General features: G+C 44.8%; 2 protein-coding genes and 1 long non-coding RNA gene across 9 annotated transcripts in view; 1 reads left to right on the forward strand and 2 right to left on the reverse strand.

The window, feature by feature from the left end:
* Nucleotides 1-3900, reverse strand: part of GGNBP2 (gametogenetin binding protein 2) — a 34287-nt gene extending 30387 nt beyond the window's left edge. For 3 of the 5 annotated variants that reach the window (XM_028708572.2, XM_028708571.2, XM_028708567.2), the window contains exon 1: nucleotides 99-236. In XM_028708572.2, the coding sequence (XP_028564405.2) occupies nucleotides 99-191 (93 nt within the window). In that variant the 5' untranslated portion in view covers nucleotides 192-236. Of the gene's footprint in view, nucleotides 1-98; nucleotides 237-3571; nucleotides 3696-3879 lie in introns of those variants that run through there. The other 2 variants (XM_028708569.2, XM_028708568.2) reach the window with 2 other exon arrangements.
* A 221-nt stretch (nucleotides 3901-4121) lies between these two features.
* On the forward strand, nucleotides 4122-11702 carry LOC114585718 (uncharacterized). Its single transcript, XR_013390873.1, has 2 exons — nucleotides 4122-5839; nucleotides 11417-11702. It is a non-coding gene; the product is annotated as an uncharacterized LOC114585718 (long non-coding RNA).
* Nucleotides 11675-20310, reverse strand: PIGW (phosphatidylinositol glycan anchor biosynthesis class W). Of its 3 annotated transcripts, none has more exons than XM_028708574.2 (3): nucleotides 20039-20310; nucleotides 18759-18950; nucleotides 11675-14491 (listed from the first exon to the last, which is right to left on the reverse strand). In XM_028708574.2, the coding sequence occupies exon 3, from the start codon at nucleotides 14468-14470 to the stop codon at nucleotides 12959-12961; it is 1512 nt and encodes a 503-aa protein (XP_028564407.2). In that variant the 5' UTR covers nucleotides 14471-14491; nucleotides 18759-18950; nucleotides 20039-20310; the 3' UTR covers nucleotides 11675-12958. The 3 variants fall into 3 exon arrangements, with proteins under 3 accessions (XP_028564407.2, XP_028564408.2, XP_077775689.1); XM_028708575.2 differs by having other exon boundaries at nucleotides 18759-18953; XM_077919563.1 differs by lacking the exons at nucleotides 18759-18950; nucleotides 20039-20310 and adding an exon at nucleotides 17580-17827.
* Nucleotides 20311-20339: the final 29 nt, after the last annotated feature.

The following is a 20339-nucleotide window of genomic DNA, read 5'->3' on the forward strand; positions in this document are numbered from 1 at the left end:
AGAGAGAGAGCGCCTAGGCATTGCAAAACACTGCCTCTGTATGTTGCAATTCCTCCGTGCACCCAGCGCACAGCCCAACTTGCCCAACCGCCGCTTACCGTCAGGGTGTCATCGATGTAGAGGGGGATCTGTCGCCTCTCGAAGGGGAATTCTTCCTCGCCGTCCCTGCAAACTGCCACCAGCCGCGCCATCTCTGCCGACGCCGCTACTCTTGCTTCTTCCTCCCAGCTCCTAGCCTGAAAACAGCCAAACCCCAGGCAAGTAAATGCAAGCTCTGGTTTCGCCACCGCACTTTCACCACAAGAGGGAAACTCAGCCTGCCTTGCCGCATTGGATGATTCGGCATGGGGAGATCCTCTGAATGAGAGTGCCCCCAATAAAATGCAAAGGCCTCTTGGGGCGGGGGAAGGAAGAAGAGGACACCTGACAGAGTTTTGCCCTGGATTTCCCCCCCCCCCCCAAAAAAAAGGGCTTCTGCTTTCTGTCCTTACACCCTTAGGTCTAGGAATTTCTGGAAAATCCAAGAGCTCATTAACACGTCTAAGCCATAAAACGACACCAAAAGTGGGATATTGGAGTTTGTGAAAGGGGGGGGGTCACTGGGGGACAAAAACATTGAAGTGTAGGTCAGAGAAAGAGTAGACGTCTCCTGTTTTTATTAATTTTGGTATGGCATAGTTTGTTTATGATAGGGTTGTATCCAGCCACTTTTTACTCAAGAGCACACCCACTGAAATTAATCAACCCAAGTTAGCATTGTCCATTATTTTCAATGGCTCAAAGCCGAGTAGAGCTTGCATTAGAAAAGTCTACAAAGCAGTGAGCAGTGTTAATGTTATTATAAAAGAAATATGCAGCAAAAATGCAGTATGTACAATTGATCAATTAAAATATTATTATATTACACACACACACACACACACACACACACACACACACAGAGTGTATATTTCTGTAAAAATCACTGTATACCCCTCAAGATGCTCTGAGGATTAAGCAGTATATAAATAGCTGAAATAAATAAATCTATGTTGAATCCAACAAAATAAAGCTATTTTACGGAACCAAGTTAGTCATATCTCTTAAACCTTAAAACTTTGGCAATAGCATTGTGATGCTTTATTTTTGTAATGAGCAAGGGGTGCCCTTCTTCCACAAAGGTCCCAGCACAAGAAAACAGGCACCCATTATTTCAGTAACCTTCATTTTATCACTGGCTCAACTAGGAAAGAGGGAGCTTGCAGGCTCCCTGATGCTCTTCCACATTGCAGATCACCCTTAGTAACAGTAGTAAATAACAAAGGGCTGAATCGCAACACACAGAATGGCACCTTCCAAAAGGCTTGGCTGTTAAAAGCCAGAGCAGCGGACACACTAGGTACAAAGAGGAAGTTTATCAAAGAACAGTTCAGCCTTTGTTTGCAGGTATGTTCCTAAAACTTATTTCCTGTGATGCTTATGGCTCCTAGCAAGGGAGCAGAGACCTCTTCCATCAGCCCAAATTTACTGAGCCAAAGGAGAACACAGGAAAAAACCTCAAATACCGTAATTTGAGGATTTGTATGACCACTGGCCAGGGATGATGGGAGTTGTAGTCCAACAACAGCTGGGAACCCAAGTTGTAGAAACACTGATTTAGAGACATACTACCTCAAGACCAAGGGTTGCATAAAACTCAGTTTTACTGAGTTAAAGGTAAAGGTAAAGGTACCCCTGCCCGTACGGGCCAGTCTTGCCAGACTCTGGGGTTGTGTGCCCATCTCACTCAAGAGGCCGGGGGCCAGCGCTGTCCAGAGACACTTCCGGGTCACGTGGCCAGCGTGACATCGCTGCTCTGGGGAGCCAGAGCCGCACACGGAAACGCTGTTTACCTTCCCGCTAGTAAAGGTAAAGGTAAAGGTACCCCTGCCCGTACGGGCCAGTCTTGCCAGACTCTGGGGTTGTGCGCCCATCTCACTCAAGAGGCCGGGGGCCAGCGCTGTCCGAAGACACTTCCGGGTCACGTGGCCAGCGTGACATCGCTGCTCTGGCGAGCCAGAGCCGCACACGGAAACGCCGTTTACCTTCCCGCTAGTAAGCGGTCCCTATTTATCTACTTGCACCCGGGGGTGCTTTCGAACTGCTAGGTTGGCAGGCGCTGGGACCGAGCAGCGGGAGCGCACCCCGCCGCGGGGATTCGAACCACCGACCTTTCGATCGGCAAGCCCTAGGCACTGAGGCTTTTACCCACAGTGCCACCCGCGTCCCTGCTTTACTGAGTTAGACCCATTTAAATTAACAAACCCTTGTTTGTTCTGTATGTTGTCTGTGATGGGTCTACTCTGAGTAGGACTAGCTTTAGCTACAACCCCAAGAATGCATATGCTCCTTAGCTCTATGCCACCTTCAAAAATGATACAGTGAAATACTGTGACCAGGACTGCCACAATACAAAAAGTTGCCTTATAGAGTCAGACTGAGGACCCATCTAGCCCAGAACTGTACACTAACTAGCAGCAGTTTTCCAGCTAAGAAATATGCAGGTTTAAACTGCTCACCCAATGCAAGGAATAATTCCTCTTTACAAATAAATAGCCTGCCTCAGGTACACAGTCAAGCCCTTGTCACACATAGCATTTTAAAACCTACAATTAAAATCTACAATCAAGAGGGTTCAAACCAACACCTAATGAAAACCTGTGCTATGCAAATGCCACATACAGATATGTTAATCAAGGCACCAGGATTGACTGAAGCTCCCACTCAAGCTTGCACAGGCATTTCTGTGATACCAACCAATGCAGGCATGTAAAAAAAAGGCGGAATCAGAAAAAGATGGGTGTTCTTTGGGGTGGGGCAGAATTGCTGCCATTCTACAGTTATCCACAAGCTTCATGCACATATAGATGTATGCACATCTATGCACCCATCCAACGTGCCAAATTTTAAAACGATGTCTCCTTCCCACCATCACATTTGAATAAATCCTCCTTATCTTCACCCTCATCCCGTCAAACCAACTGCGGGGGAGACTTTCCTTAATAAGGGAGAAAGAGTGGCGTTCATCCTATCAGCCAACTCCCTTTTTTGCTTTTCTGTCTCGGCCCCTTCAACCTCCTTAAAGCCACTTTCACCCACTCCCTCTTATGTCGATTTTTTAAAAAAATCTTTCCAAATGCAAACACCTCGGGGCAAGGACCTGTTGCTCCGCAGCTTGCAAACCGCCATGCACCCTGAAGACGTTAGAAGGAAATAATTAAAGCAACAACAAAAAAAGCCCGCTCAAGGTCTACCCTTCACGATCTCAAGGCTTAACCCCTAAAAGAGATTCTGGAGTACCTTTGGGGGGGGGGGGAGTAGAAAGGAAATAAATCTACAGGAAGAATTAATCCTTCTAAGAAGGGAATAAATGAGGAGGGGGCTAACTAAGGTGTAAGGGAGAGAAAAAATCAAATGCCCCCTCTCCAAATTTCCTTGACTGGCTCCACACCTATATGCAAATTTACCCTGCCTCCCACCCCCAGCCCAGTTTTGCTATTGGCTGAGGCTCTGCTGCCCCTGTCGCAGCCGAGACTGGCATGTGCGCACAAACCTCAAAAGGGACGGGCAGTTTTTTGGCCGGTCTCTCTTCCCTTCCTTCGCCCACCCCTTTCAGGAGCGCTGCTACAGCAGACCTCGGGCCTCCTCGTCCGGCTTTAGCTCCTCCTCCTCTCGCGAGAGGCAGGGAAAAAGGCCGGCCAGCCCTCCCTTCCTTCCCCACCCGCCGCCCCCAACCAACCGCTCGGCCTGCCCCGCCCCCTCACTCCCTAACCCCGCCCACTCCCCCCCCCCTTCGCCACCACCTTCCTCTCAGATTAACTGCTTGGCCGAGCTCCTCCTCCTTCTTCTCCCCTCCTTTACTTCAGCGCACGGCCGTTTCGCTCGCCCTTTGGCTCCGCCCAAGCCCCACCCACCATGGCTCTCTCGGCGTTTTATTATGTACGCTCCGCCCCTTTCCTCTCTCCCCACCCCGTATTTTAAATCCTTCCTCTGCCTCGCGCTCCTCGGCACGCAGCTGAGGGGAGGGGAGGGGAGGGCGCGCTTCCCTCACCCCTAGAGAAAGAGAAACAGGGGAGGATCCGTCTGGCGGCTTCTCGCGCATGCGCGAGTAGAAAGAAAGGCGTTATGAGAGAGGGAGGGGGGAGGAGGGAGAAAACATAGATCTATATCAAGAAGCCCATCCCTCTTCCTCCTCCTCCGCTTGTCACAAATAGCCTCCGCTGAGAACGCCGGGAGAAGGAGGTGAAGAGCCACGTGATCAATAAACGGCTCCCTCCGCCTGGCGAAATAGTTCGCGCGCGGGGAAAAGGAGAGCCATTTTGCCCTCAGTTCGCCCCCAAAACCTCCAAATGTGACGAGGGCCCAGTTCCTGCTTTTTCCAGTCCACAGAAGCCAGTCAATAAAAACTCCCTCTCAGAACCCAATGCAGTCAGGATTTATGTCATGGTTTTAGTCTGACTCCTCAGGCCAACCACTGGCCCCTCAGTCTCACCTACCTGGCCAGGTTGTTGTGCGAGGAAAAAATGGTGGAGGGGAGAACCATGTACACCACTGTGGAGAAATAATAATAATAATAGTGTGGGGGAATAGGACTAGGAAGGCCTGGGTTCAAACGGCCACCCTGAGGACGATGAGTCAGCTTAGACTGCTTCACAGGGTTTTTGGGAGGCTGATATGGTTCGGCCATTAAGCTCATGGGGTGACTGGTGTTGCCACTCACAATCTCCCTCAGGCTGGCCTATTGCGCAGGGTTGTGCGAGAGGACAAAAATGGTTTTAAGTCGAACTCAGCAGCAGGAAGCTCTCTAGCTGATGGTGGCCTTGAGCCAGCCGCTCTCAGACCAGCCCGCCTTGCAAGGCTGTGACGATGCAACCTGGCCCCAAAGCTCCATGAGGAACCTATTAGGCCAGTCTCCCTCGGACAACAGGGTTGTGGAAACGAAAACGGTGCAAATCCCTACTCGGCCCACAAAGCTCTCTGGGCGGCTGCAGCTCTCGGCCTAGCCTCCTTTGTGAGGATGTTGTGAGGGCAAAATGCTTTGAAGCCCCACATAATATAAATCAGGGATGGGGAATCCATGGCCCTCCATGTTGTGGACTACAACACCCATCATCCCTGACCATTGACTATGCCGTACTTGGTGCCTGCAACTCACAGGCACCAAAGCAAAGGGTCTCAGACCTCAAAGGGTGGCGGAATAAGAGTCCTGTGGTAATAATAATAATAATAATAATAATAATAATTATGCCCCACCCATCTGGTTGGGTTTCCCAGCATTTAAAAAAGGGGTGAAACTTTTTCTCTTTCAAAACCTGTAGCATAATAAGCTTTTGTGCATGGGAAGCAGAGAACACTAAGGAGCTGATCAGGCTCCCATCAGAGAAAGAGGGGTGTTTAAACAGCAATCATGTCAACTAACCAGATAATCTCTGCCTTCCACAGAGAACGTGGACAGCAGCGCCAAAGATGCCAACTGGACATTCAATGAGGGCCCTCCAGTGTCCTGAGAAAGTGTTGTAGCAGCTCAGTGGTAAAGTGGTATCTTGAGTTAAGTACTTAATTCGTTCCGGAGGTCCATTCTTAACCTGAAACTGTTCTTAACCTGAAGCACCACTTTAGCTAATGGGGCTTCCTGCTGCCGCTGCACCGCCAGAGCACGATTTCTGTTCTCATCCTGAAGAAAAGTTCTTAACCCGAGATAATATTTCTGGGTTAGCGGAGTCTGTAACCTGAAGCGTATGTAACCTGAAGCGTATGTAACCCGAGGTACCACTGTACAGCATCTGCTCTGCATGCAAAATGTCCCAGGTTCAATCCCCAGGTAGGTATGGGAATGTCCCCACCTCTGAAATACCACAGTAAGGCACAGGATCTACATGTACATAGAACTGGATTGTCCTGCACATTGCTGCATTTACCTGGCCATTGGCTCATAGGTTCCTGCTGTCATAGGAATTTTGAGGTCTTAGATATATGGTAATGTTCATAACCGCACGTACATAGATCAGCACAGGAAGGCCGACCTGAAGCCATTTTGATTCCTAAACTGAGCAAATGTTTTCTCTGCAAGGTCAAAGTGGAAAAGCCTCCCCATTGTCTGTTTCCTCACAAATCCTGTCTTAAGGGCACATTTAAGATATGAATAGGGTGTGAGCCTGTGACATGGCCCAGGAACTAAGTATTTATTGTTACAAAGGACTGGCCAGGCTCCCCAGGCAATCCATTCAAGTAACCTGCCAGACAGGAGATAAACAAGGACAGGAGAAAAACAATATTCAAATTTTTGTTTTAAGACCGCCTTTTCTGTGATGTAGGTGTGATGTATCTGAGGGGTGGTCTTAGGTTACACCACTTCTGTGATGTACGTATGTTGTTTCTGGGCATGGTCTTGATCTACAGGGTGGCAATTTCAAAAGTCTTTATAAGGCCTTGCACGCCATTTTTCTGGGTCCCCCCTCCGCTCCTGCGGGTGAGGGGAGCGCACTGTTGCAACAGATCAATAAAGATCAAGCTTACTAGCTGCTTTGCTTCTCAGTATTCTCTGGTTGCCCCTTCATGGATCACTGCCTTGCCGTGGCGAAGGGGCTTGAAGAACTCAGAGAAGCTATGAACTACGCCGAGCAGGGCACACAAGATGAACAGGTCATAGTGGAGAGTTTTGACCAAACGTGATCCACCTGGAGGAGGAACCGGCAAGCCACTCCAGTATCCTTGCCAAGAAAACTCCATGGACAAAGACAACAGGCATATAAAAGTTATGACGCTGGAAGATGAGCCCCTCAGGTCAGAAGGCGTCCAACATGCTACTGGGGAAGAGCGGAGGACAAGTACAAGTAGATCCAGAGCTGATGAAGCGGCTGGGCCAAAGCCGAAAGGACGCTCAGTTGCGGATATGCCTGGAAGCGAAAGGAAAGTCCAATGCTGTAAAGAAAAATATTGCATAGGAACCTGGAATGTAAGAACCATGAACCTGGGAAAGTTGGAGGTGGTCATAAATGAGATGGCAAGAATAAACATTGACATCTTGGGCATCAGTGAACTAAAATGGACGGGAATGGGCGAATTCAGTTCGGATGACCATCACATCTACTACTGTGGGCAAGAAACCCGTAAAAGAAATGGAGTGGCCCTCATAGTCAACAAAAGAGTGGCGAAAGCTGTACTGGGATGCAATCTCAAAAATGATAGAATGATCTCGATACGAATCCAAGGCAGACCTTTTAACATCACAGTAATCCAAGTTTATGCACCAACTACTGGCGCTGAAGAAACTGAAATTGACCAATTCTATGAAGACTTACAACACCTTATAGAAATGACACCAAAGAGGGATGTTCTTCTCATTATAGGGGACTGGAATGCTAAAGTAGGGAATCAAGAGATAAAAGGAACAACTGGCAAGTTTGGCCTTGGAGATCAAAACGAAGCAGGACAAAGGCTAATAGAGTTCTGTCAAGAGAACAAGCTGGTCATCACAAACACGCTTTTCCAACAACACAAGAGACGACTCTACACATGGACATCACCAGATGGGCAACATCGAAATCAGATTGATTATATTCTCTGCAGCCAAAGATGGAGAAGCTCTATACAGTCAGCAAAAACAAGACCTGGAGCTGACTGTGGCTCAGATCATCAGCTTCTTATAGCAAAATTCAAGCTTAAACTGAAGAAAGTAGGAAAAACCACTGGGCCGGTAAGATACAATCTAAGTCAAATCCCTTATGAATACACAGTGGAAGTGAGGAACAGGTTTAAGGATTTAGATTTGGTGGATAGAGTGCCTGAAGAACTATGGATGGAGGCTCGTAACATTGTACAGGAGGCAGCAACGAAAACCATCCCAATGAAAAGGAAATGCAAGAAAGCAAAGTGGCTGTCCAACGAGGCCTTACAAATAGCGGAGGAGAGAAGGCAAGCAAAATGCGAGGGAGATAGTGAAAGATACAGGAAATTGAATGCAGATTTCCAAAGAACAGCAAGGAGAGACAAGAAGGCCTTCTTAAATGAGCAATGCAAAGAAATAGAGGAAAACAACAGAATGGGAAGAACCAGAGATCTGTTCAAGAAAATTGGAGATATGAAAGGAACATTTCGTACAAAGATTACCATAATAAAAGACAAAAGTGGAAAGGACCTAACAGAAGCAGAAGACATCAAGAAGAGGTGGCAAGAATACACAGAGGAACTATACAAGAAAGAAATGGATGTCTCGTACACCCCAGGTAGTGTGGTTGCTGACCTTGAGCCAGACATCCTGGAAAGTGAAGTCAAATGGGCCTTAGAAAGCACTGCAAATAACAAGGCCAGTGGAAGTGATGGTATTCCAGCTGAACTATTTAAATTTTTAAAAGATGATGCTGTTAAGGTGCTACACTCAATATGCCAGCAAATTTGGAAAACTCAGCAGTGGCCAGAAGATTGGAGAAGATCAGTCTACATCCCAAACCCAAAGAAGGGCAGTGCCAAAGAATGCTCCAACTACCGCACAATTGCACTCATTTCACACGCTAGCAAGGTTATGCTTAAAATTCTACAAGGAAGGCTCAAGCAGTATGTGGATCGAGAACTCCCAGAAGTGCAAGCTGGATTTCGAAGAGGCAGAGGAACCAGAGACCAAATTGCAAACATGCGCTGGATTATGGAGAAAGCTAGAGAGTTCCAGAAAGACATCTACTTCTGCTTCATTGACTATGCAAAAGCCTTTGACTGTGTCGACCACAGCAAACTATGACAAGTTCTTAAAGAAATGGGAGTGCCTGATCACCTCATCTGTCTCCTGAGAAATCTCTATGTGGGACAAGAAGCTACAGTTAGAACTGGATATGGAACAACTGATTGGTTCAAAATTGGGAAAGGAGTACGACAAGGCTGTATTTTGTCTCCCTGCTTATTTAATTTATATGCAGAATACATCATGCGAAAGGCTGGGCTGGATGAATCCCAAGCTGGAATTAAGATTGCCGGAAGAAATATCAACAACCTCAGATATGCAGATGACACAACCTTGATGGCAGAAAGTGAGGAGGAATTAAAGAACCTTTTAATGAGGGTGAAAGAGGAGAGCGCAAAATATGGTCTGAAGCTCAACATCAAAAAAACGAAGATCATGGCCACTGGTCCCATCACCTCCTGGCAAATAGAAGGGGAAGAAATGGAGGCAGTGAGAGATTTTACTTTCTTGGGCTCCATGATCACTGCAGATGGTGACAGCAGCCACGAAATTAAAAGACGTCTGCTTCTTGGGAGAAGGGCAATGACAGGCCTAGACAGCATCTTGAGAAGTAGAGATGTCACTTTGCCAACAAAGGTCCGTATAGTTAAAGCCATGGTCTTCCCAGTAGTGATGTATGGAAGTGAGAGCTGGACCATCAAGAAGGCTGATCGCCGAAGAATTGATGCTTTTGAATTATGGTGCTGGAGAAGACTCTTGAGAGTCCCATGGACTGCAAGAAGATCAAACACATCCATTCTTAAGGAAATCAGACCTGAGTGCTCACTGGAAGGACAGATCGTGAAGCTGAGGCTCCAGTACTTTGGCCACCTCATGAGAAGAGAAGACTCCCTGGAGAAGACACTGATGCTGGGAAAGATGGAGGGCACAAGGAGAAGGGGGCGACAGAGGACAAGATGGTTGGATAGTGTTTTCGAGGTTACCAGCATGAGTTTGACAAAACTGCGGGAGGTAGTGGAGGACAGAGGTGCCTGGCGTGCTCTGGTCCATGGGGTCACGAAGAGTCGGACACGACTAAACGACTAAACAACAACAACAACAACAATTCTCTGGTTGGCCTCTGTTATTCTCTCCTAACAATAGGGAACCTATGTAAGGACTCTATATGGGCTCTTGGATACCCCATAAGGGAAAAGGGCAGATTTTTGTTTACTACACTGTCACATTTGACAGCTCATCTGGCCCATATGTGAGCCGTTGCCCATATGTGGATCTCAATGTACCACTTCTTACCCATTCTGCTTAGGAATTTTGTCACTGCAACAGGAACTACCAGTATGTGCCAGCAAGTCATCCTCTTCATTTAGGCAACCATTTGATGGACAGGCAAGAGCTTCATAAGTGGCTTAGGTTGCAATCCCATAATTGCCTGGGAATCACCATCCATAAGATTACAGTAATAGAGCACACACAATCCAAAAATCTAACGAACACTCAGAGCTATCGTGCGCTAATAGCTCAGTGGCAGAGCACCTGCTTTGCATGCAGATGGGTCTCTGGTTCAGTCCCCAGTATCTCCAGGTCCTGTCAGAAACCCTGAAGAGCAGCTGCTAGTCAGTGTAATCAGCACTGAGCTAGATAGGCCAATGTGTTTAAGTCTGCATATGGCAGCTTCCTGTATCAAATCAGCCCTTCATTCAGAACCACTGAGGACTCGTCTCCATTTTTTTCAGGGAAGAGCAGTAGGGTGTTTCTGCTTTTAATACAGGCTTCAGGTTCAGTCCTCAATATCTCCAGGTAGGGCAGGCAGAGACTGCTGCCTGAAGCCCTGGAAAGCTGCTGCCAGTCAATGTAGACAATATTGAGATACATGGACCAATGGTTTGACTCTTCATATGGCAGCTTCCTATGTGCAGTGATTTGGTCACAAAATTGTTAAGAATTGCTTCAAAAAAGGGATTAGAGAAGAACTACGGTACATACTGTACCTCACATACATACAGTGTACTAACAAGTTTATGGCCACTATCTCCCCTGGCCAGGAACAGTTATGTGTTTAATTATGGACAATATAGCCAGTTAATTGTCACTCATTCAGCATAGAATGGCTTACTTTATTGCAATGGAAAATGACTGTCTATCCCATAATTATTGTTGCTGGCGATGGTTCCACTGTGAATTGCTTATTGTTTAGCCTGTGACATCAGAAATGAGAGCCAGTGAGTTTTACTTGCCATTTATTTGCATGCCAAAGATTTACTGGCTGAAAATTGTTTCCCTCTAGCCAATGGCAAACTCTAATCCAGTTTATGATGGCCAATGGGCAGTTCCCAGAATCCCAAAATAGAATCAACATGGCAGTCTTCAATTCTTTTGCACCAGGCTGGGAATGATGGCTTGATGTACTGGCCTGTGATGGATGACATCCAATATTTCAAAGGGTGTCCAATTCTTTGTTATCAATGGATAAATCTGTCAAGTTTGGTTTCTTTCATTTTTCCAAATTTAAGTTCAGCTCTCCACATCAGTTTGTGATTATTTTTAAGCTTCATGAAATATCAGGCTTGTAATTAAAATTCCTCTAGACTATAAAAATATTGTATGCAATTTTGCCTCTTGTGCTTTTTGCAAAGTAGCTTCCCCTAATATAATGCATTTTTCTATTCTATCTTTATACATGCATTTTTAGACACACTTGACCCTAATATATTTCCTTTTCTACAGATTACTTTGCTGGAGAACTGCATTGCAAAATTCAGAGAAGTGCAAATTTCAAAAGATCGCTGTGTTTTGCTTTGTGTATTGTTTTGGAACATGTGAATTAGGTAGGTTTGCCTTTAAATGTGAACTGAATCAAATATTCCTCCTTTTCTTTGTTAGGTCATTCAGTATTTCTTGAAGGCTCAGGGAAACAGTTTCTTGTGAGCAAATAGTATAATTCAAATGTCTGACAGTAAAGCAATAACACATTACAATATCATCTTAAATATAGATATTTTATTTGCTTGGAGGCTTTGATGCATTTTATTTGCAAATTATAATCACTTTTGTGTTGACTCAATCCAACATACACCTCCGATTATTTTGAGCTCTTTCAGTTCTCTCTCACACACAGCCTCCAGTTAATTCATTTGTCTTTTTTATGAGAAATGATTCCGACACTCCTCATTGTAACTTTTAGTTCTTTTGGAAAATATATTTGATTGGATTGCCCATTGCATTTGAACACAAACACATTCTAAATTAAAATAGGTGAATGCAGCTGTGTGGAAGGACTTATAGCCCATCTAGGCATCCTTTTATCATGCATTTATGAATTGCATTCCTGATTTGTGGTCGTTATGTTATTGGAGCAGTTCTACATGATCTCACTTTCAATTCTTTTTGCCCTCAAATGGCAGACATACTGCTTTATTTCCAATTGGTGCATGTCCCCATAGCTTCCTGCTGAAAGATTGCTACTTTTAATGCCACAAATATTTTGGTGTTTTTTTTAGTTCTGATTTTATTGCACAATAGTGCCCCTCCAGGTGGCAATAACGCAGCAACATTGATTGGGGAAGCATCTCAGAACAACTAGTAAAGCGGAATGATGTCTGGACAGTCCAGTATAAATCCACCATGAATGCACTATTATTGTGTCAAAGACATATTGCAGAATACATCTGCAAAAATACCAGTCTGGAGGGATCCATTCACATGCTGTAAACCTTCATCAAGCACAAAGTGCCCTCTGCCTCAGTACCACTTCTTAGCATGTTAGGCACTCAGTGCGTGCGAACCCACTGCAGGAGAGAAGGGTACCCTGCACAGGAATCCCAATGTGACAAAGGGACAAATAAGCTTAATGTCTGGTCTGCAAAAGTGACCAACCTCAGTTTTCCCTCAAACAGCCCCCACCTGCCCTGCCTTCCTTCTTACAACTAGCCCAGGGGATGGCCCTGGCTGTAAGGTTCCTGCCTCTCCTTAGTTTCATTGTTGCCCTTTATAGAACACAGTAGGGAGGAGGAGGACAAGAATGAGGTGGCTCTGCCTGCCATTGGCTCTGGCTCCAGCTTGAGCTTTGGTCCCGATGCTACAGACGTATGGAAATGTATTGGTTCATTCGATGAAAGTGACCATGAGTTTAAAACAACTATAGTCCACATTCCTTCCTTAAAACAATCCAGTATACCAGCATGCATGCAAAAGTCTTATAAAAACCAGTGCAATCCCAGCAGGCAAACCCTTTTCTTTTTGGTTACAACTTTATATATATTTATAAAATTACCACCACTTTAGGATTATATTTCTTGCTTGCAACAGATACATAACCAAACAGTTTGTAAACATATATAGATGCAGGACAAACATAGCCCAGAATGCATTGCTGTGAATTGTGTCGACCACCATATTCACGAAGCCAGTCAATACATTCGCTAGTAAGAAATACAGGAGCTGATTCTTATTCACAGCGCTGATCATGCACACACTCCGAGGCACCGTTTTCCTATCCTGGGGCTCCGGGTCGCGTTTTTTACTCGACGCTGCTGGCTGCATGAAATTCCAGCTGCAAGGAATGCTAGCCCCAGCCACCAGAAACTTTCCAAACACCAGCACAAGATCAGCCACCAAAAAGCAACTAAAGAGTAACAGGCCGTGAGCGATGACCCACACACAAAAGGAGAGGTTTGCCATCCGTCGGGATACAGTGTCTATGTGAGTTTGCGTTACATGAAGGCAGATAAAGAGGAGGAAAACTGCAATCAGGAAAGAGCCGATCACGCCAAGCCAATCTCTCACCAAGCTCCTCTTCTTTAACAAATATAAGCCTACTTGCACGCTAGCCATGTAAACAGCTAGGTAGCCGATGACAGAAAATATGCCCTCTCTGTTGGCATTGAAAAACCCGTCCCGTGAATCTTGGCCATCGCTCCCATGCAAGATGAACATCTTCAAAGGTGTGAAGCTGAGGAAGCCTTCATAGACTACAGCAAGTGTTGCTGCAATTAACCATGCTCTGCGCACGGGGAAGACAGCCAAAAGCAATGACGCAGCCATCCGTACAACAGCTAAAGTGAAGAAAAAGTTCCAGTGTACACCGTATTCAGAGACATGTTCGTAATAGTCAATGGCCTTGATGCTCATCACCCGCCCAAAGCCAAGAAGCAGCAAAGGCCACACAGCAAAGAACTGCCTGGCAAGATAAGAGACTTTGTGCTGTGCCGTGCCAGGCTTCAGCCGGACTTCTGGACAAACCACAGCGTTCCCAAAAACGAATGATCCCACTCCAAAATCCATTACCCCTGTTCCATAGGTCTCTGTTTTGGCATACCTCCGAGGGTACTGTGGAAAATCTACAGCCAGAATGCTGATGGATGTCAAGACATTGACAAAGACTCGGAACACTGTTATCGAAGGAATGTACTCTGGTTCCAAGCTTGTCCTCAAGAAATCGCTTATGATTTGCTTAGGCGGCACTCTCACATAATTGGTTCTCCGACTGTATATGATCAAAACCAAGCTGACACAGAATACAGTGATGGAGAGCATTACCCAAGGTAGGACAGGAGCCAAAATTGTACAAGAGAGCACTGGCGGGACAACTAAGATGGTGAAGTCTAGAAGAAAATGGCCAACCATTGACTGTAGTGGTTTTCCATAGCAGAGAAAATACAAGATCAACAGAAGCCCTCTGGAAAGGAGGCATAATGGCGCTAGGGGTAAGCCAATGGAGATCTCCAGCAAGGTAGTTCCATTCAAATTACTTATAAATTCTTCTTTTTGCTTTTGCGACATTTTTTCTGCTATTGTAAGTCACTAAAAAAAGAAAGAAGAAATCAAGTTAGCAGCAAGCAAACTGAACAAAAATCAAGAGTGGGCAACTGCATCCACCCCAAGGTAAATCCTCACCTTGGTGAATCAAGTTGCTCCAATAGACTTTTTAAACCAGTGGGCAGGATAGAAATGAAAGAATTTCTATGCTGAAGTCACTTTCTCTATGCACGACTACAAGTTTTCAGGCAGCAAGCAGCCCACATTATTTTTTAACTGCTACTTTTACAAACAGTTGCAAAACACACTTGCAAGAAATTAAAAGAGCTTGCCTAGGAACCACATACCATAGGAACCCAACATGCACTAGCTCTTATTCGGACTTCCAAGGCAAACACCTGAACAGGATATTTTATTTCTTTTTAACAAGTCGGAACCAACAGTCATAGCAACTGCCACTAGTAAAATTATTGTGGTGAAATTATTCACATAAATTTACACAGCACCCTCCTTCTTATTGAGCATTCATGGTAATTTATGCTCATGATGCTATCAGGGTGATTAAACGCAGTCCCGCTTTCAATACTGTCTACGCCTGTGAAAGTTTCAGGGCAGACACGTTGCTTCATTTCTAGTCAGTGTGAATAACATGTTGCAAAATACCTCTGGGGGGAAAAAACCAATGCCATTAGTCTGGAGGGCCCCAAATATTTTATATTCTCAAATTTCAGTTGTAGGAGAGAGAGGAGGTAAGGGCAAGAAGATTGAAACACTCTAAGGTCGTCATCCTATCTTTTAGATTGCTACACTTTTTTGGTCCAAGAGTCACACTGAATCAGTCAACCCTGCAACGACCACATGTCAAAGTGTGTGGGGCCTTTTTGCTATATAATAAAAATGTGAGGGTGTCATCACACTGCAGTTTGCTTGGCTGCCAACAGCCAGCCATAGGAACTCCAGCATGACAACAGCCTTACAATAGGAGTAGCCAGATGTGCAGCAGACACCCTGCTGTACACCCTCTACTTGGCAGCAAGCCCAGCTGAACTCAATGGGGCTTACTCACATACATGTTCATGGAGGCTACTAGCCACAACGGCTATGTTCTCACTCCACTGTGGGAGGCAGTATGCCTCTGAATACCAGTTGCTAAGGAATCACAAGTAGGAAGAGTTGTTACGCTCATGTCCTGCTTGTGAGATTCCCATAGGGGCATCTGGTTGACCACTGTGCGAACAGGATGCTGGACTAGGTGGGTCACTGGTTTGATCCAGCAGAGCTGTTCTTTCTTATGTTCTTACTCCCACAATACTATCTATTACTACTATTACTTTCTTCCACTAGTGGATGCATCTTGCCAAATTCTGTCTAATCACCTTTACTCCTCTTTTTCTTGAGGCTTCCTACAATCGACTGCCACCTTCATTTTTTCCCTAGAAACATTTTTGCAATACACATCTTTGTTTTTTTTTTTTAATAAATTTTTTATTGTGTTTCTTTCCATAATTTTGTACAATCCAAACAACCCAAGTGCAATGAATACAAGAAACAGTTTTTCTTTTCTTTTTTACCAAAAACAAAACAAAAACCAAGAAAAAATATATATATATAAACCATTCCCTATTTGGACTTCCCCACACCCGCCGAAGCCGCGTTCTTTAAATTTAATAATGTCAGCAATTTGTTACCTTATTTCATACCTTGTTGTAACTTTCTGTTGTTATGCATCCGAATTCAATATATTGTATCTTGATTTCAATACTTTTAAAATAAACATAACATATTCAGTTCCGCTTTCTTAACAATAAAGTGTAATCTAAGCACAATGATATTTTAAACTTTAGTCGTCCCATTAATCTTACCCTAATTTCCAATATTAAAAATCTTGATGCTGGAGCTTGGTTTTCCAGTTTATGCAAATTATTGACAATCAAATAACTTATAATGTTTTTGTAGATAGTCCTTAAGTTTTTTCCAGTTCTCCTCCGTTGTCTCTTCTCCCAAATCTCGGATTCTGCCAGTCATTTCGTCCAGTTCCATATAGTCCATCAATTGCATATGCCATTCTTCCAGAGTGGGCAAATCTTGTGTCTTCCAATACTTTGCAATAAGTATTCTTGCTGCTGTTGTTGCATACATAAAAAAGGTTCTATCGTTCTTTAACACATTCTGGCCGACAATGCCCAGAAGGAAGGCCTCTGGTTTCTTGGGAAAGGTATACTTAAATACCTTTTTTAACTCATTGTAAATCATTTCCCAGAAAGCCTTTACCCTTGGGCATGTCCACCAGAGGTGAAAGAATGTCCCTTCCGCCTCTTTACATTTCCAACATCTGTTGTCAGACAGATGATATATTTTAGCAAGTTTTACTGGGGTCATGTACCACCTGTATATCATTTTCAAAATATTTTCTTTCAATGCACTACATGCCGTGAATTTCATACCGGTGGTCCATAACCTTTCCCAGTCATCAAACATGATGTTGTACCCAATGTCTTGAGCCCATTTTATCATGGCGGATTTAACTGTCTCGTCCTGAGTGTTCCACTTAAGCAGCAAGTTGTACATTCTCGAAAGTACCTTTATCTTTGGTTCTAACAGTTCTGTCTCTAATTTCGATTTTTCCACCTGGAATCCTATCTTTTTGTCCAGTTTAAAGATCTCTTGAATTTGAGCATAGTGAAACCAGTTTTGCACCTTATGTTTTACTTTTTCATAGCTCTGTAACCTCCAATTGTCGCCTATTTTTTCTAGCATTTCCCAATATTTCAACCAGCCGGTCTCCATATTGGGCTTTTTTCGGGCCTTGGCCTCCACTGGTGAAAGCCACCTCGGGGTCTTACTTTCCAATAAGTCTTTGTATTTTATCCAGACCATAAATATTGCTTTTGCAATACACATCTTTGGATGAGACAAGCTGCAGCTTGTCAGGGAAAGGCGTCTCTGAAGAGGGAGCTTAAAAGGCAAGAGCTCACCACACCCTCGCCTCTTAGCCCTGCAAGTCGGCAAATTTGTCTTTCAGCACTGCAATAGTCTGCAACAACTAGCTTAATTACAGCTCAGGATCGCCCTTGATAAAAAGCTGTAAGCCAGCAAAACTTACTGGCTGGCCATTTCGAGGCTCTTTGCTCACCTTCTCCTGGAGATGGCAAGCCTTCAGGACAAGGCGGGTTAAGAAAGTAAGAAGAGCACTGTAGTTGGATCAGGCCAAAGGCCCATGTAGTCAGATATTCTGTTCTCACAGCAGTCAACAAGATGTCCCTCTGGGGAAGCCTGCAAGGAGGACCTGAATGTAACAGGCCTCTCCCCATTTGTGATCCCTCAGCAACTGGTATTCAAAAGTATGGCACTTCTGTCCATGGAAGTAGAACATAGCCTTCAGATATTTACCGGTATTTAGTTAGTTTTTTCCTTGCTTGTTTTAACATGGATTTTATCCACAGAAGCACACAACTTAAAAACATAAATCAAATTCTGAACAGAGCTTAAAAGAACATAAAATTTAATTCCAGAGATGTAACATTCTTTGCAATTTTAACATACTTATAGACAGGAATTTCAAAATGAATCAATATTATTTATTTGCTGCATTTATATCCCACCTTTTTCCTCCAAGGAGCTCAGGTTAGTGCAGATAGTTCTCTCCCACTTCATTTAATCCCCTGTGAGGCGGGTTAGGCTGAGAGGCAGTGACTGGTCCCAAGATCACCTTTATGGGTGAGCAGGGATTTGAACCCTGGTCTCGCAGGTCTTAATCCGACACTATACCACAGTAATGCTAAATAATGGTTTGTGAGAATGTTTCTTGGCTGCACTTTCCACCATCACAGAAACATAGGAAGCTGCCTCACACCCTTTCTGGCTCCTTTAACTATTTTAAACAGCATGTTAGTTTTGGGAAGCAGAGGCCTGTCTCTCGCCCTCATGCTGTTAGTGTCTTGGGGCAGAGACCCTCTCTCTCTCTTGCTCCTTTAGCTGATTCAAGTACCAGTTGCACCCACGCCTGCTATTTTAACAAGGTTTGGCCATTTCCTCCTTTCCTCCCCATTCCTTTTAGATGTATCAGACTGCAGCCTTTATTTAAAACTGTAAGCTGCCTTGAATGCATTGGAGAAAAAGGCGATATATATATAATTGCAGTTAGCAAATATCACATCTATACAAACATTAATAATGGGTAATTCATCCAAACCCTACACAATGCAGGACAAAACATCTGCTGTATGAAGGTTTCAGCCACTAGTCAAAAGCCCCACATATAATAGCTATGAGAACTTGGAAATATGCAGCAAAAACGTTTTGAAAGAATTACCTGCATTCTTACGAAGGTAAAGTTTCAGCGAAGAAAGACAGCAGGATTTGTCTGAAACATGACTGAAAACATTCTCATCATAAAGGCTGGGTCAGAGACAGGTCTTTGCTGTTTCTCTGAGAATTAAAACTGCATTTAAAACACAGGTGTAGAGTTTCTCTTTAGCTCTGCCCAGCTCCTCGCTTATACTTCCTGCTGAAAAAAAGGTAAATCAGGGATCTGTTTCCTGATGACATTTTCATCAGAGCAAGTAGCCTGCTAAACGAGATTGCCTGATTCATCAGACTGCTCAGCCATGGCCAAGTTTAATATAAAGGTTACTAATGGCATATTAAAAGGCATTAAAAGAAAAGGCGGGGTGAGGTGGAAGAATTGCATTCTGGTCCTACATCTGTGATAACAGGCTGCCTTGAAAGGCACACAATGGGTGCCATCTCTGTCAAGGCAATTCCTGATGATCACGTTCCAGAGATTTGCCTAGCACAGCAACAGAGATTTGTAGTGGAGAGGCGGTGCATTTTACAATTTTATGATGTTCTGATTATTTGATTGTACAACCCCGTGGTTCTTTTAGTTAGCGGTTTATACTTTTAAAAACAAATAAAATAAAATAATTTGCATTGCTTGTTTGCCCGCCGCAGATTGTAGGTTTGGTCGACACAGACTGGAGCGGACCACTTCGCATTTCAGCTGAAGGATGCCTTCCCCCCACCCAGTAAGTTTTCACCTCCAATAAAAAAACTCCCTACAAGTTTTTTTTTTAACTAGCACTTCTCCTTACTGTGCTAGCTTTCTGCTTGCGGGGGTGGGGGACAACCTGCAAGGAAGTGTTCACTCTTGATCCCACCCCTCCATGATACTAGGGAGTGTTACTCCCCAGGTGCTCCGCGTGTAGAACAAGCAGCGAATTTCCTTGTCTCCACGTGGGTCCGATCTGGTAAGAGCGCGTTTCCTTTCCCCACCTCCTTGATCCGAATATTATTGTTATTTACTTACTTAGCACTACCCGCCTTTCGTCCTAAGGTCCAGGGGCGGGTCACAACAATTAAAACACGACATGTAAAAATTTAAAACAACTATTTTAGGCTGTGGTGCAACACACGCTTTCTGGGTGCAGCGGAGCTTGCTACCGAGTAAAGCATGCGTTGTTGCTTCGAGAAGCATGCTTTGCTTCCAATGAGACACGGATCCCGGCTGCTAAACTGGAACTCACCCACCCCGCACATTTTCTTGGGAAATCCCACTAATTTCCGCGTAAAGCATGCAGCGACCCTGCGCACCCTTTTCTTAGTAGTAAACCTCGTTCTTGAACTCGGTGGAGCTTCCTTCCGAGGAAAACTTGCGCCACGGTTGTCTAAACGTGAATGGCAGTCAGCGCCGTCTGCTTCCTTCGGAGGAAGCAGGCACAGGATGAGGCCAGCGGGATGCAAACCTTACGCATCCCTACTGGGTAGTGAGCCCCATTGGATTTCAATGGGATTGTGCGCGTGTTAAGCGCGCACAGGCTGGCGCTGCAAAGCTGCGGTCCTCTGCGCGCTCCAGATTCCCCCTGGAAGCCGAAATCGGGCTCCGCATCCCAGA

The sequence above is a fragment of the Podarcis muralis genome, chromosome 15, assembly GCF_964188315.1.
Source record: "Podarcis muralis chromosome 15, rPodMur119.hap1.1, whole genome shotgun sequence".
Lineage (NCBI taxonomy): Eukaryota > Metazoa > Chordata > Lepidosauria > Squamata > Lacertidae > Podarcis > Podarcis muralis.

Coding starts and splice junctions, on each gene's coding strand:
- PIGW (XM_028708574.2), bottom strand. CDS start 14,470: ATGTCGCAAAAGCAAAAAGAAGAATTTATAAGTAATTTGAATGGAACT.